General features: G+C 47.2%; 1 protein-coding gene across 1 annotated transcript; it reads right to left on the bottom strand.

The window, feature by feature from the left end:
- Positions 1–4,812: 4,812 nt before the first annotated feature.
- Positions 4,813–5,520, bottom strand: LOC126777331 (uncharacterized). Its single transcript, XM_050500330.1, has one exon. The coding sequence runs from the start codon at positions 5,518–5,520 to the stop codon at positions 4,813–4,815; it is 708 nt and encodes a 235-aa protein (XP_050356287.1).
- Positions 5,521–14,987: the final 9,467 nt, after the last annotated feature.

Genomic DNA, 14,987 nt, shown 5'->3' with positions numbered 1-14,987 from the left:
TGCTAAGGCAGATAGCAGTGCGAGCGTACACCTCCACGGTATAGCACCGCTTCATGCCAGACCACCTGAGGGGCGTCCGTTACCTCGTGAGCTCCTACTGTCGCCGACCATCAGCGCCGATGCGGGCATCGGTGAAGAGGACGACGACGATCTGGAGACACGGTAGGACGACATCACCCTCAAAAAAGGAAAATCGTAATCGTATTCGTAAGGACTTATAGCCACCGGGTCATAACGACCCTGGCCCTCTGGGCCAAAACGCAAGGACACGACGGATGAACCGTCGGGGAGGACCATCCCGGGTAGGGAGGGCAACCCCGAGGCCCTTACCCAGACTGGCCTAGGCCAGCCAGGAGGACCATTGATTGATTGCGGCGCATACGACACTTCTTGTGCAGCGGCCGGACGGTGCGGTCGAGTGTTGGAGCCGACGCGCGTTCCTGGATGTAGTGCTGACGTTTGGAAGCTGTGGACCGTGCTGATGAGGCTGAGGCTCATCCTCCGTCGTATTGTTCCGTGGCGGGGTGATTGGACCCAGGATACATGCGAGGCATTCTTCGGGACTGTAGAGAATGATGTTGATGAGGAACCATCAAGTGAGGATGGACTACAAAGAGACCCTGCTGCAGAAATCCAAGCTGACGAGGCCGTTCAGCTGTCAGGAACGGCCGTCTTAGAGGAAAATCCCTCTCAACCTAGTACATCGGCGCGATGACGTCAGGTGGAAGGGATAGCAACACGAGAACGGAGCAATACCGTGTGGCGCTTCACTTTTTGCATCGGCGCTGGGGCGAGACGGTTGTGTGGTTGTGCTCTCAAGTGCTATTCGTAATATTGGTGATCGCTAATTCTGATTTCATTTATTTGTGCTAATTTTGTTTTTTTAGTTCCTATTTAGTTTATTTTGTGATTTGCTCATGTTAAGAGTCTTCAACCAATGCGTCTTACCTGCCATGACATACGGTGCCGAAACGTGGACACTAACTGCGGGACTAGTCCACAAATTCAAAGTCACTCAGCGTGCTATGGAGCGAGCTATGCTCGGAGTATCTTTGAAGGATAAGATCAGAAATGAGATTATCCGGAAAAGAACCGGAGTCACCGTCATAGCTTGCAAAATTAGCAGGCTGAAGTGGCAGTGGGCTGGTCACGTATGTCGTAGGACCGATGGCCGTTGGAGCAGACGAGTCCTAGAGTGGAGACCGCGAATCGGCAAGCGCAGCGTAGGGCGCCCTCCAGCCAGGTGGACCGACGACCTTAAGAAAGTGGCGGGCACCAACTGGATGCGGAAGGCGGAGGACAGGGAGCTTTGGCGCACCTTGGGAGAGGCCTATGTTCAGCAGTGGACAACGATTGGCTGTTGATTGAAGATTATTTGAATAAATAGAGGTTAGGATTGTTATTGTCTTAATTTGATCTTACCTTTATGAGATCAGAAGTGGGATGAACGTTCGAGGATACCCACAGTTTAGGTCTGATGTCTGAATCGATCAGGGCAAGTGATTACTGAATTAAATATTTCCCGAAATTATTTAAAAAAAAGAAAAAAGAGACAATCCCATGAAATGAAGAGTAAAATCGAATAGCAGGCCGTGTCCCGATGGCGGCAAACGGTAGCTTCATTATACGACGTATAAGCAGGCCGTGCTCCGATGGTGACAAACGGTAGCTTCGTTATGTGACGTATGAGCAGGCCGTGTTCCGATGGTGACAAACGGTAGCTTACCTCGACTATGTGCTGTTAATGAGTAGGCCGTGTCCCGAGTCCCCGGCAGCCCTGCTATTCCTAGCCTTGGTAACAGCTGTGGTAACGGCGGGGCAGGGGGTGCTAAGAATCCCCGGCAGATTTCGTGTTACCAACACCGACGACCTCTGGCCCTGGCAACATATAACACGCGTACACTGCGGACCGACGAGAAGATCATCGAACTGGAGGAAGAATTGAGCAGGTTACACTGGGATATCGTCGGATTATCCGAAGTCCGAAGACAGGGGGAGGATACGATGATCCTGAAATCCGGTAACCTTCTCTATTTCCGAGAGGGCGATCAACTGTCTCAAGGTGGTGTCGGGTTCATAGTCCACAAGTACCTCGTTAACAACGTTGTGAAAATCGAGAGTGTGTCGGCTAGGGTGGCGTACCTTATACTCAGAATCACCAAGCGGTATTCTTTGAAGGTCATACAGGTATACGCGCCGACTTCGACACACTCCGACGATGAGGTTGAGGTCATGTATGAGGATTTATCTAAAGCCATACATACCAACAAGACTCATTTCACTGTTGTAATGGGGGACTTCAACGCGAAGCTGGGCAAACGATTCGGTGATGAGTTAAAGGTGGGACCTCATGGAATTGGAGACCGCAACACTCGGGGCCAGATGTTGGCCGACTTTATGGAGAAGGAGGGACTCTTTATGATGAACTCCTTTTTCAAGAAGCCAGGTCAGCGTAAATGGACCTGGGTGAGCCCTGATGGGAAAACCAAGAATGAGATAGACTTCATCTTGTCGACGAGAAGACAAATATTTAATGACGTCTCCGTGATCAATGCAGTCAAAACTGGGAGCGATCACAGACTCGTAAGAGGCTCGTTAAATATCAATGTTAAACTCCAGAGGTCCCGACTCATGAAGTCTACGCTCCGACCATCACCTCTTCAAATCCGAAATCCCGAAGCCTTTCAGCTCGAACTCCAAAACCGATTCGATTGCCTAGCAGACTGCGAGGAAGTGGACACATACAACGACAGGCTTGTGGAAACTGTCCGTACGGCTGGGTCTAAGACCTTCAAGACCAGCCGTACAAAAGGAACCAAAAAGATCTCTGCCTCTACCCTACGGCTTATGGAGGAAAGACGGAAAATGATTCTGACGTCCCCAGCTGATGCTGCCGGCTATCGGCTGATCAACAGACGGATTTCAAAGTCTCTAACTCGCGACACTCGCCAATTTAATACAATGCGCATTAAAGAGGCCATCGAGCGGAACAAAGGCTCTAAAGTGTTCGCCAGAGATCTGTCTGTTGGTCAGAGTCAACTGACAAGGCTGAAAACTGAGGATGGCAGAATAGTCACGTCAAGATCTGAGCTGTTGGAAGAGGTTGAGAAGTTCTACGGTCAGCTGTACACGACAGCTCAATCACCTGTCAGTAGTCATGCTGCAGATCCCAGAGCAAGACTAACCCGACACTACACTGAAGATTTTCAGGACGTCAGTCTTTTCGAGATTAGAATGGCTCTCGGACAACTCAAAAACAACAAGGCACCTGGTGATGATGGTATTACAGCCGAGCTTCTGAAGGCGGGTGGTACACCGATCCTCAGGGCTCTTCAGAGGCTTTTTAACTCCGTCATTGCCAAAGGTCAAACGCCAAAAGCATGGCACAGAAGTGTGGTGGTACTTTTCTTTAAGAAGGGTGATAAAACCCTTCTGAAGAATTACAGGCCCATCTCACTGCTGAGTCATGTTTACAAGTTGTTTTCGAGAGTCATTACGAATCGTCTCGAGCAAAGGCTTGACGACTTCCAGCCACCCGAACAAGCCGGATTCCGGAAAGGCTTTAGCACCATAGACCACATACATACGCTGCGGCAAGTTATACAGAAGACTGAGGAGTATAACCAGCCACTTTGCTTAGCGTTTGTGGACTATGAGAAAGCCTTTGATTCGATCGAAACCTGGGCTGTGCTGAATTCTCTTCAAAGGTGCCAAATTGATTATCGGTATATCAGGGTGTTAAAGTGCTTGTACGAGAACGCCACCATGTCGATCCGACTCCAGGATCAGAACTCAAAACCTATCCAACTGCAGAGAGGTGTAAGACAGGGAGACGTGATATCTCCGAAACTGTTTACCGCTGCATTGGAAGATGTTTTCAAGCTTCTGGACTGGAACGGACTTGGCATCAATATTAACGGCGAGTACATCACTCATCTTCGATTTGCCGATGACATTGTAATTATGGCTGAGACCTTGGAAGACCTCGGCACTATGCTCGATGACCTCAGCAGGGTTTCCCAACAAGTGGGTCTAAAAATGAACATGGACAAGACGAAAATCATGTCGAACATCCATGTTGCACCCACTCAAGTCAAGGTTGGAAATTCTGCACTCGAAGTTGTAGACAACTATGTCTACCTAGGTCAGACCATCCAACTAGGTAGGTCCAACTTCGAGAAAGAGGTAAATCGTCGAATTCAACTCGGCTGGGCAGCGTTCGGGAAGCTACACGATATCTTCTCATCCCAAATACCGCAGTGTCTCAAGTCGAAAGTCTTCGACCAGTGTGTGTTGCCAGTGATGACTTATGGATCAGAGACGTGGTCGCTCACAATGGGCCTCATAAGAAGGCTCAAGGTCACTCAAAGGGCAATGGAGAGGGCTATGCTCGGAGTTTCTCTGCGAGATCGAATCAGAAATGATGAAATCCGCAGGCGAACCAAAGTAACCGACATAGCCCGAAGAATTGCTAAATTGAAGTGGCAGTGGGCGGGGCACATTGCTCGCAGAACCGACGGCCGCTGGGGCAGAAAGGTTCTCGAGTGGCGACCACGAACCGGAAGACGCAGCGTGGGCAGGCCCCCTACAAGGTGGACCGACGACTTAGAACGAGTCGCGGGAAGCCGTTGGATGCGGGCAGCGCAAGATCGGCCAACGTGGAAATCCTTGGGGGAGGCCTTTGTCCAGCAGTGGACGTCTTTCGGCTGATGATGATGATGATGATGATGATGACTGGGATCTGATTATACGCCCGGATTAGGTCAATTTTACTAAACACTGTGCAGCCGGCAAGATTATGCGCTATATCACCTATATGGCGGACTGGGTATCGATCAGGTATTGACGCCAGCGTGGAGAACGCGCTCGACTTCTCGAACGCGAGCGGGACCTGATGGATAGCTCCGCAACTTGCCGTGACAGGTCGTCGACTCGCTGAACAAGCTTTTCTATGAGCGTCGTCGGACATCCTGACGGTGTTGAAGTCGACGTCGATGCTGCTGCTACCTGAGGTTGCAGAGATACCTCGTGGATCTTATCTACAATTTGCGCCACCGTGTCGAGGGGGAGATCGGCTTGAGCTGCAATAATCGCCTGAACGTGACTAGGCAATCGGTTCGTCCACAGCGAGCGTATGAATTCGTCCGGTACATCAGCTCCAGCTAGGCTCCGCAGATGTCGAAGAAATTGAGAGGGTTTCCGAACTCCTAACTCTTCGTGGGTAAGTAATTGTCTTACCCTTTGCTCCTGTGACGCCGACAACCGCGAAATTAATTCTGTTTTTATTTTTTCGTATTTATTTTCTGCCGGCGGATTCGTGATTACATCTTTTACCTCGCATACATATTTGTAGTCTAAATTGGCGATAACGTGGTAGAACTTCGTGCCATCCGCCGTTATGTTAGACAAGGCGAATTGTCCTTCTAATTGAACAAACCACAATGCCGGTTCGTTCGGCCAAAATGGCGGCACCTTGACGCCAACGCGGCACACTTCTTCCTTCGCGCCATTGTTTGCCATTTTAACTTATTACTGTTAATTGCAACGTACACAGTCTATAATAGTGCGAGTATCACGTCGGGGTCACCACTTATAGTTGAATTTAACTATCATAGGAAAAGTTAAGCAGCGATAAATCAAACTATATAGTTTTTACACACATATATTGTCACAAGCACAGAAGGGGTTCACAAGAAAGATATAGCGAAGGTACAGTGATAGCGTTTAAGTATGAAAATAGAACAACTAAGAAATATGAGAGGAATAAAGCGTAATACGTAAAAGCGTTGTATAGCAATGAGTATCGAACGGTGCGCGCGCGGCCTCACGGCGTCGGTATCGGAAAACGACTTCAACACCGTCAGGATGTCCGACGACGCTCATAGAAAAGCTTGTTCAGCGAGTCGACGACCTGTCACGGCAAGTTGCGGAGCTATCCATCAGGTCCCGCTCGCGTTCGAGAAGTCGAGCGCGTTCTCCACGCTGGCGTCGACGGTCCCGAGGCGCGCCCGAGCGCATCAGCTCGGCAGTGACGTCACGCATAGCGGTGCTTTAACCAACTATGCATGAAGCGAGTAATGCGTTTATTCAACGCTACATTATTATTCATAACCTATAATTATTTATCATGTGAGTGCTGCCAGCATCGGCTATATAAAATATCGACTCGTCGACAATAAAACTAAAGTGCTTCGTTATATGTATATATGTTATTTTAATTTATTCGTTATCCTATTTATGGTTTTCTAATGACAACATGATTTAACATTCTTCATGAATTTATAATATTATTAGATTCCGAGTCAAGAGGGTAACATAGAAATATATGTGGCAACCATTCTTTATGAGGAGAACGCTAATCCAGTACCATATAAAGATGCCGAAGTACTATTGATAACGGAAACAAAAACAAACAATGCAACGGTTTTCGGGTGTAGGAGGAAAACAAAAAATATTATAATTAAAAAAATGTATAATAAACATTAAAAAGTAAAATTTAATAACCCTATTTATTTATTTGTTTATTTAGTGTATAGGAAACAAACAGTGAAATAATTACAATAAAATAAAAAATATAAAACAATTCATAAACCAAAACAGTTTCCATTTATAAATTAATCATAAGTAATTACAAAACAAGACATTTTTTATATTTAATCAATCAATCAATCAACAGCCAATCGTTGTCCACTGCTGAACATAGGCCTCTCCCAAGGTGCGCCAAAGCTCCCTGTCCTCCGCCTTCCGCATCCAGTTGGTGCCCGCCACCTTCTTAAGGTCGTCGGTCCACCTGGCTGGAGGGCGCCCTACGCTGCGCTTGCCGATTCGCGGTCTCCACTCTAGGACTCGTCTGCTCCAACGGCCATCGGTCCTACGACATACGTGACCAGCCCACTGCCACTTCAGCCTGCTAATTTTGCAAGCTATGTCGGTGACTCCGGTTCTTTTCCGGATAATCTCATTTCTGATCTTATCCTTCAAAGATACTCCGAGCATAGCTCGCTCCATAGCACGCTGAGCGACTTTGAATTTGTGGACTAGTCCCGCAGTTAGTGTCCACGTTTCGGCACCGTATGTCATGGCAGGTAAGACGCATTGGTTGAAGACTTTCGTCTTCAAACATTGCGGTATAGACGACTTGAGGACTTGACGAAGGTTGCCAAATGCTGCCCATCCCAAGCGAATTCTTCGATCGGCTTCTTTCTCGAAGTTGTTCCTACCGACTTGTATTATCTGTCCTAGGTAGGTATATTCACTAACAACTTCGAGAGGTTTCCCCTCGACGTATATCGGTCCCGGCACGACATGCCTATTGAACATGACCTTGGTCTTGTCCAAGTTCATACCGAGACCGACACGCCGGGAAGATTCGCCTAGGCTACGCAGCATTTCGGTGAGTTGTTCCAGCGACTCTGCTATGATGACGATATCGTCGGCAAATCGAAGGTGTGAGATGTACTCGCCGTTTACATTGACTCCATACCTAGTCCAATCCAGCGTTTTGAAAACGTCTTCCAACGCGTTGGTGAACAGTTTCGGGGATATTACATCCCCCTGTCTCACCCCTCTGCGCAGTTGGATCGCCTTCGTCTTACAGTCCTGAATGTGGACAGTCATTGTAGCGGCGTTGTACAGACATCTCAGTACCTCGATATATCTCCAATCGATATGACATCTCTGCAATGAGTCGAGCACTGCCCAGGTTTCGATGGAGTCGAAGGCTTTCTCGTAGTCCACAAATGCCATACACAGCGGCTGATTGTACTCTTCGGTCTTCTGCACAATCTGCCGAACAGTATGGATGTGGTCCACGGTGCTGTAGCCTGATCGAAAGCCGGCTTGCTCTGGGGGCTGGAACTCGTCAAGTCGTCTGGCGAGACGGTTCGTGACGACTCTAGAGAACAGCTTATACACGTGACTCAGGAGGGAGATTGGTCTGTAGTTTTTCAAGAGGGTTTTATCACCTTTCTTGAAAAACAGTACCACCTCACTCCCGCTCCACGTTTCCGGGGTCTTGCCATGTTGGATGACGGAATTAAAGAGGCTTGCTAGCTCTTTCAGGACCGGAGTCCCGCCTGCCTTAAGCAACTCTGTTGTGATTCCGTCATCTCCCGGAGCTTTGTTGTTTTTAAGCTGTTCTAGAGCCGCCCTAATCTCCTTCTCCTTGGTCAACGACCGGGAGCTCCTCGGAGTAATGGCGCATAAGAGGGGCGCGCTGGTCATCAATACTGATTCCCACGGGTTTATCCGATCTTGAAGAGAACAACTGCCCATAAAACCTCTCTACTTCTCCGACAATCTCAGGCCTAGAGGTAACGACCCCACCATTTTCAGTTTTAAGTTTTGTCAGACGCGGCCTCCCAAACTTGCGAGCGAACACTTTCGATCCCCGATTTTGCTCAATCGCAGCCTTGATGGCACGGGTATTGAATCGTCGGAGATCGCGTCGCGTCAGCGTTTTTATTGTTTGGTTTAAGGCCTTATCTGACAAAAACGATGGTAGTTCTCGTCGTTTTCTCATGAGCTCGAGTGTCTCAGCAGAGAGTTTTGGTGCGTTGTCTCTTCTCTGTGGCGGAAAACACTTGCGGGATGTGTTTTGCAGTATTTTGACCAGCGTGTCGGTTCTCTCATCAATGCTGCTTATGGTTTCCAACGCGGTGAATTGATTTTGAAGTTCCATTTGGAACTTTTCGGAGCCTTGAGCAGCTTGGAGCATGGTAGGTCGGAGAGTAGACCTCATCATTCTCGATCTTTCGGCTTTTAAGTTGATATTTAGAGTGCCTCGAACCAAGCGGTGATCACTTCCGGTATTAAACCTGTTGATCACTGAAACATCTCTAAATATGTGCCTTTTATTCGAAATGATAAAATCTATCTCGTTCCTTGTCACGTTAACGGGGCTTCGCCAGGTCCACCTCCTCTGAGGCTTCTTTTGAAAAAAGAATTCATCAAAAAAAGCCCCTGCGCTTCGAGAAAGTTTACCAGCATTTGCCCCCTGTGATTTCTGCAGCCCAAGCCGTAAGGTCCGACTTTCGATTCACCGCTATCTTGTACTCCCACTTTAGCATTAAAGTCTCCCATAACAACATTGTAGTGGGCCTTCGAGGTGTCGTTGAGGGCCTTTGCGATGTCCTCGTATATCGCTTCGACCACATCATCAGAGTATGTCGAAGTTGGCGCATATACCTGTACGACCTTCAGGGAGTACCTGTCGGAAAGTTTTAGGACAAGGTACGCTACCCGGTTCGACACACTACTGATTTCCACAATGCTGCTAATGAGATCCTTTTTGACTAGAAAACCGACACCACCCTGGGAGAGGTTATCACCTCCGCGGAAGTAGAGTAAGTTACCGGACTCTAGAGTTATCGTGTCCTCCCCCTGTCTTCGGACTTCAGATAACCCCAGTATATGCCAGTTTATATGACTTAACTCTACTTCTAATTCGGCGAGGTGATGGTCCAGCCTCATCGAGCGTCCATTATACGTTGCCATTTTCAGTCGTTTTATACGGTAGCCTGCCGTGAACCGGTGATTCTTAGCACCCCCTGCCCTGCCGATACCGCGACCGCTACCTTGGTCGGGCCTAGCGGGCTTGCCGGTAACTGGGGGCCTTTTTTTTGGGCGCATCTGCCATTAATGGAGGGGTTTGCCCATACTCGCCGCGCTGGGCAGGCGTGTTGGCGAGCGCAGTAGGGGGGGTAAGATGTTTATGGGAGGGGTACGCTGCTGCCCATCCCCCCTTTTCCCCGTCCCTCAGTCAACTCTTACGACACCCACGGGATGAGATTGGGGGAGTACTATTCTAAGCCGGTATTCCACGGCATTTATAGGTGCATGAAATTATATAATTCATTTATATAATTTAATTTAATATAAATTTAATTTTTAAATCAAGAAAACATAATTTAATAATAAATAATCAATTTATAATTAATTAATTAAAAATGCATGAGTAAATTAAGGCTCTTGAGAGTATAATATTTCTTTTACTTGCAGTTTGAATTTTTTAAGGGAGAAATGAAATATATCACATTCAATAAATGTTTTATTGTACTGTTTAGATGATTTATTAATAAATGCATTTGCTGCATATTTAGTCTTTGTCAATGGAAAATCAAAAATAGATTTATTGCGACTACCAGGGCGAGGACATTTGATATTTATTTTAGAAAGGAGATAAGGGGAATCAAATATGTTGTGGATCAATTTATATAAAAACACCATATCACGTTCAAGTCGTCTCTGTTCAGTTGTCGGTATCTTTTCTATTTGATTCAAATTATTTATAGACGAAAATTTTAAATATTTTAAAAACTTTTCCTGAATATTTTCGATGAATTCTATATATTTACTATACTGTGGATTCCAGACAGTGCAAGCGTATTCTAGAATAGGTCACAAATGATTTATATAAAAGAGCAAAAGTTGAAACACGCTTAAACTCTCTGGAAATCCTCAGCACAAATCCTAGCATACGAAACGCTTTAGAAGTTATGGAATTTATGTGTTCATCGAAAAGAAGTTTAGAATCGAGTGTTATTCCAAGATCTTTGACCACTGATACACGTTTTATATCATCTTCCTTAAATCGGTAGTTGTAAATGATCACTTTTCTTTTTCTGGTATATGTTATACAATTACATTTCTTTATATTCAAAAACAGCGAATTGGTAGTACAATAATCGCTAAGTAAGTTCAAATCTTTTTGCAGACTAATACAATCATCAACACTCTTAATAATTTTATAAGTTTTTGTATCATCAGCATATAATAGAAATTTAGAAGATGCAAATACCGAAACAACATCATTTATATATATATTAAAAAACAGTGGTCCAAGATGTGAGCCTTGAGGGACTCCAGATGGAACGGGTAGAAAAGATGAGCAATATCCTTTCACAGTCACGGCTTGACTTCTATTCAATAAATATGACTTGATCCATCTAAGGAGGTCACCATGTACACCGATGAACTCCATTTTTGCTATTAAGATAGAATGAGAGATTTTGTCAAACGCTTTGGAGTAATCGGTGTACACAACGTCCACCTGATACCCTTTGTCCATTGCAGTCAAAACATAGTCAGTGAATTCACACAAATTAGTTTCAGTTGATTTCTTGTTAATAAATCTATGCTGCTGGTCAATAATTATGGGACGTATGCTTGGAAAGATTTTGTCATAAATTATACGTTCAAAAAGTTTTGGTTTTAATTAAGTCCCGAAAATCTCCCAAAACAGGGAACGCGGGTACTATGGCAACGTTATAAGCACACATCGACAAACCATCTCCGTCTCGATCGCGGCCTCGCGGCCCCTCGGTGTACCAGTTCCAGGCGTGCCCACCTTGCGGATGTACACCTCGGCGACGGCGCGCACGGGCGCCACGCGGCGGGCCCGCACGCCCACGAGCGCGGCGCCGAGCGCGCGCGCCATGTCCCGCAGCGCGCGCAGCGACGCCCGCAGCGCGCCCGCCCGCAGCCCGCGCAGCGCGCCACAGTCGCGCACGCCCACCACGTACACCGCCGCGCCGCCGCCGCACCACCGCACCGCACTTCAGCTGCGGGGGGGGCACGTGTTGAGGTGTCGGGGTGACAATACGATATATTTTTACTGGTGGGAGAGCTTTGTGCGAGCCCGTCCGGGTACGAGGGGGTGCCTCGTCAGATATTCTACCGCAGACCAGCGGTACTCGGTATTGTTGTGTTCCGGTTTGAAGGGTGAGTGAGCCAGTGTAAATACAGGCACGGGGGACATAGCATCTTAGTTCCCGAGGTTGGTGGCGCATTGATGATGTGAGCGATGATTAACATTTCTTACAATGCCAATGCCTATGGACGTCGATGACCACTTCCCATCGGGTGGCCCATATGCTCGTCCGCCTTCTATAAAAAAAAATATATATCTCGCTGAATGTCAATCGCCTATCAAAATTCATTTTAATTAATCGATTCGCTAACAAACAGCTCCACACGTGTGTATCCGGGGCATTATTATGCTTTTGACATGCCGCTTAACGTTGTACGTCACTCGAAACGGCGCCACCTATCGGTCCCGAGTGGAACTACGAGCATCGCATCGATATATTTCACGAGCACAACCTCAATAAAATTGTTTGTATTATACGCTCAAATTGAATATACATATATATTGCTTAAACGACATATAAAAACACTATTGTTTTTTTTTTAATCCGTGTTATAAAATGAATAATCCGCTAAGTACCTAATGGAGGCCTTGGACCGGTTGCAGCGACGTGCAGTACGCATTATTGGCGACGTAAAGGTCACAAACACCCTTGAACCTTTACAATTGCGTCGCGAGATAGCAGCACTGAGCGCTTTCTATCGTCTGTATCACGGCGAGTGCTCTGAGGAATTATTCTCTCTAATTCCTGCTTCCCCCTTCCTTCTTAAGTCCACGCGAGCTGGTTCTTGATGTCACCGCCTAACTGTGACATCAATTCCATCGCGCACAAAGAAATTTGGCAACTCCTTTCTTTGTCGCACTACCAAAGAATGGAATTCCTTACCAGCTCACGTGTTCCCCTCCTCTTACAACCCGGGTTCCTTCAAACGAGGCGTGAAGAGGCATCTTGCGGGCCGGCAAGGCAGGGACGGCTAGTACAGAACATTCTTCCCGACTGTACTGGCCGTCGTCGCGTTTGGACTCTACTACCACTTACCATCAGGTGGAGTAGAGTCATTTGCCTTCCCGGGGCATATAAAAAAAAAAAAAAAAAGAATTACCTCGTGGCGTTGAGCTATCAAGACCAAAAAATTCCAAGTCCTGTAGGAAGGCATACACGAGAGCGGATGCACAGCGCATTGTACGGATTGGTCATGACCTTATTTCGCATCCTAGGGGCTCCCGTAGCTTCTGGCGTCTGACCAAGTCTGTGCAAAACAATTTCTGCCAACCTTCGCTGCCACCGCTCAGAAATCCGGACGGATCGCTAGCTCACAGTCCGCAGGAGAAAGCCGACCTCCTGGCTAAACTCTTTGCCGACAACTCTGTGATCGATGATTGTAGTGCGCAGCCACCAACAATACCTTCATGTGGCCACACGATGCCTGACATCAAAATCAGGCAACGTGATGTGCGTGCGGAGCTGCAATCACTCGATATACGGAAAGCTAGCGGTCCCGATGGAATACCAGCCATTGTGCTGAAGAAGTGCGCGGCGGAGCTGTCTCCTGTGTTAACGCGCCTGTTCCAACTTTCTCTCTCTTCGGGATGTGTGCCGGAGGCTTGGAGAAGAGCTAATGTGCAAGCGGTTCCCAAAAAAGGGGATCGGTCTGACCCGGCAAACTATCGGCCAATAGCTATCACCTCAGTACTTTGTAAGGTGATGGAACGGATTCTAAACAACCAACTGATCCATTACCTAGAAGATCACTGTCTAATTAATGATCGTCAGTACGGGTTTCGACCAAAACGGTCCACAGGTGATCTTCTAGCGTACGTAACGCACCTCTGGGGTGAAGCTATCGACAAGCATGGAGAATCGTTGGCTGTCAGCCTCGATATCTCCAAGGCTTTCGACAGGGTCTGGCACAGAAGTCTTCTCTCCAAGCTACCGGCATATGGTCTGCCTGCTCAGCTATGCACCTGGATTGCCAGCTTCCTACACAAGCGTAGCCTTCGTGTTTTAGTAGATGGTTGCGCTTCACAATTCTATGTAGTGAATGCTGGCGTACCCCAGGGATCTGTGCTATCTCCCACACTCTTTCTTTTGCATATCAATGATATGCTCTCTCTTGGGAACATACATTGCTATGCAGATGATAGTACAGTGCATGGTGGATACCACGGACGCGCAGTGGCTGGGCGGGCGGAAACTGAGGAGAGGCGGGAGAATCTTGTTATTGAACTCGATAGGACATTAGAGCTCATCGCCAAATGGGGTTCTGATAATCTTGTTGAGTTTAATGCCAAGAAAACACAGGTGTGCGCTCTCACGGCGAAAAAGTCACCATTTTACCCTCATCCCTCCCTCTGTGGCACACCGCTGATGATACAAAGCAAAATCGCCATGCTGGGGATGGACGTTCCCTGCGACCTTAGTCCAAGGGATTACATCGAGGCTATTATAAAAACAGCTTCACGAAAACTCGGAGTTCTGAACAAGGTGCGGCGTTTTTTCACGCCACAACAACTGTGCCTGTTATACAAAACACAGGTACGGTCTTGCGTTGAATATTGCTCGCACCTTTGGGATGGCTCCGCTAAGTACCTACTGGAGGCCTTGGACCGGTTGCAGCGACGTGCAGTACGCATTATTGGCGACGTAAAGGTCACAAACACCCTTGAACCTTTACAATTGCGTCGCGAGATAGCAGCACTGAGCGCTTTCTATCGACTGTATCATGGCGAGTGCTCTGAGGAATTATTCTCTCTAATTCCTGCTTCCCCCTTCCTTCTTAAGTCCACGCGAGCTGGTTCTCGATGTCACCGCCTAACTGTGACATCAATTCCATCGCGCACAAAGAAATTTGGCAACTCCTTTCTTTGTCGCACTACCAAAAAATGGAATTCCTTACCAGCTCACGTGTTCCCTTCCTCTTACAACCCGGGTTTCTTCAAACGAGGCGTGAAGAGGCATCTTGCGGGCCGGCAAGGCGGGGACGGCTAGTACAGAACATTCTTCCCGACTGTACTGGCCGTCGTCGCGTTTGGACTCTACTACCACTTACCATCAGGTGGAGTAGAGTCATTTGCCATCCCGGGGCATATAAAAAAAAAAAAAAAAAGACCAAAGGGTCTGTATGAGAGCACACACTGTAGCTCGTGGTTGCGTTTTATCAGCGTTAAAAGTCAAAATTAGCATATTTTTAAAACCTTCGTGATTTAATAAAATATTTCGAACAAGGAAAATGTTTTCCTAATAAAGTGTTTGTTTTATATCAATTAATAACCGTTGTGTGATATCAAAGGTATTTTTTTTTTATAGAATAGGAAAGCGGACGAGCATATGGGCAACCTG

Source organism: Nymphalis io, chromosome 22, assembly GCF_905147045.1.
Source record: "Nymphalis io chromosome 22, ilAglIoxx1.1, whole genome shotgun sequence".
Taxonomy (NCBI): domain Eukaryota; kingdom Metazoa; phylum Arthropoda; class Insecta; order Lepidoptera; family Nymphalidae; genus Nymphalis; species Nymphalis io.
The sequence above is the reverse complement of the archived record's forward strand: the minus strand, read 5'-3'. Positions and strand labels throughout refer to the sequence as shown.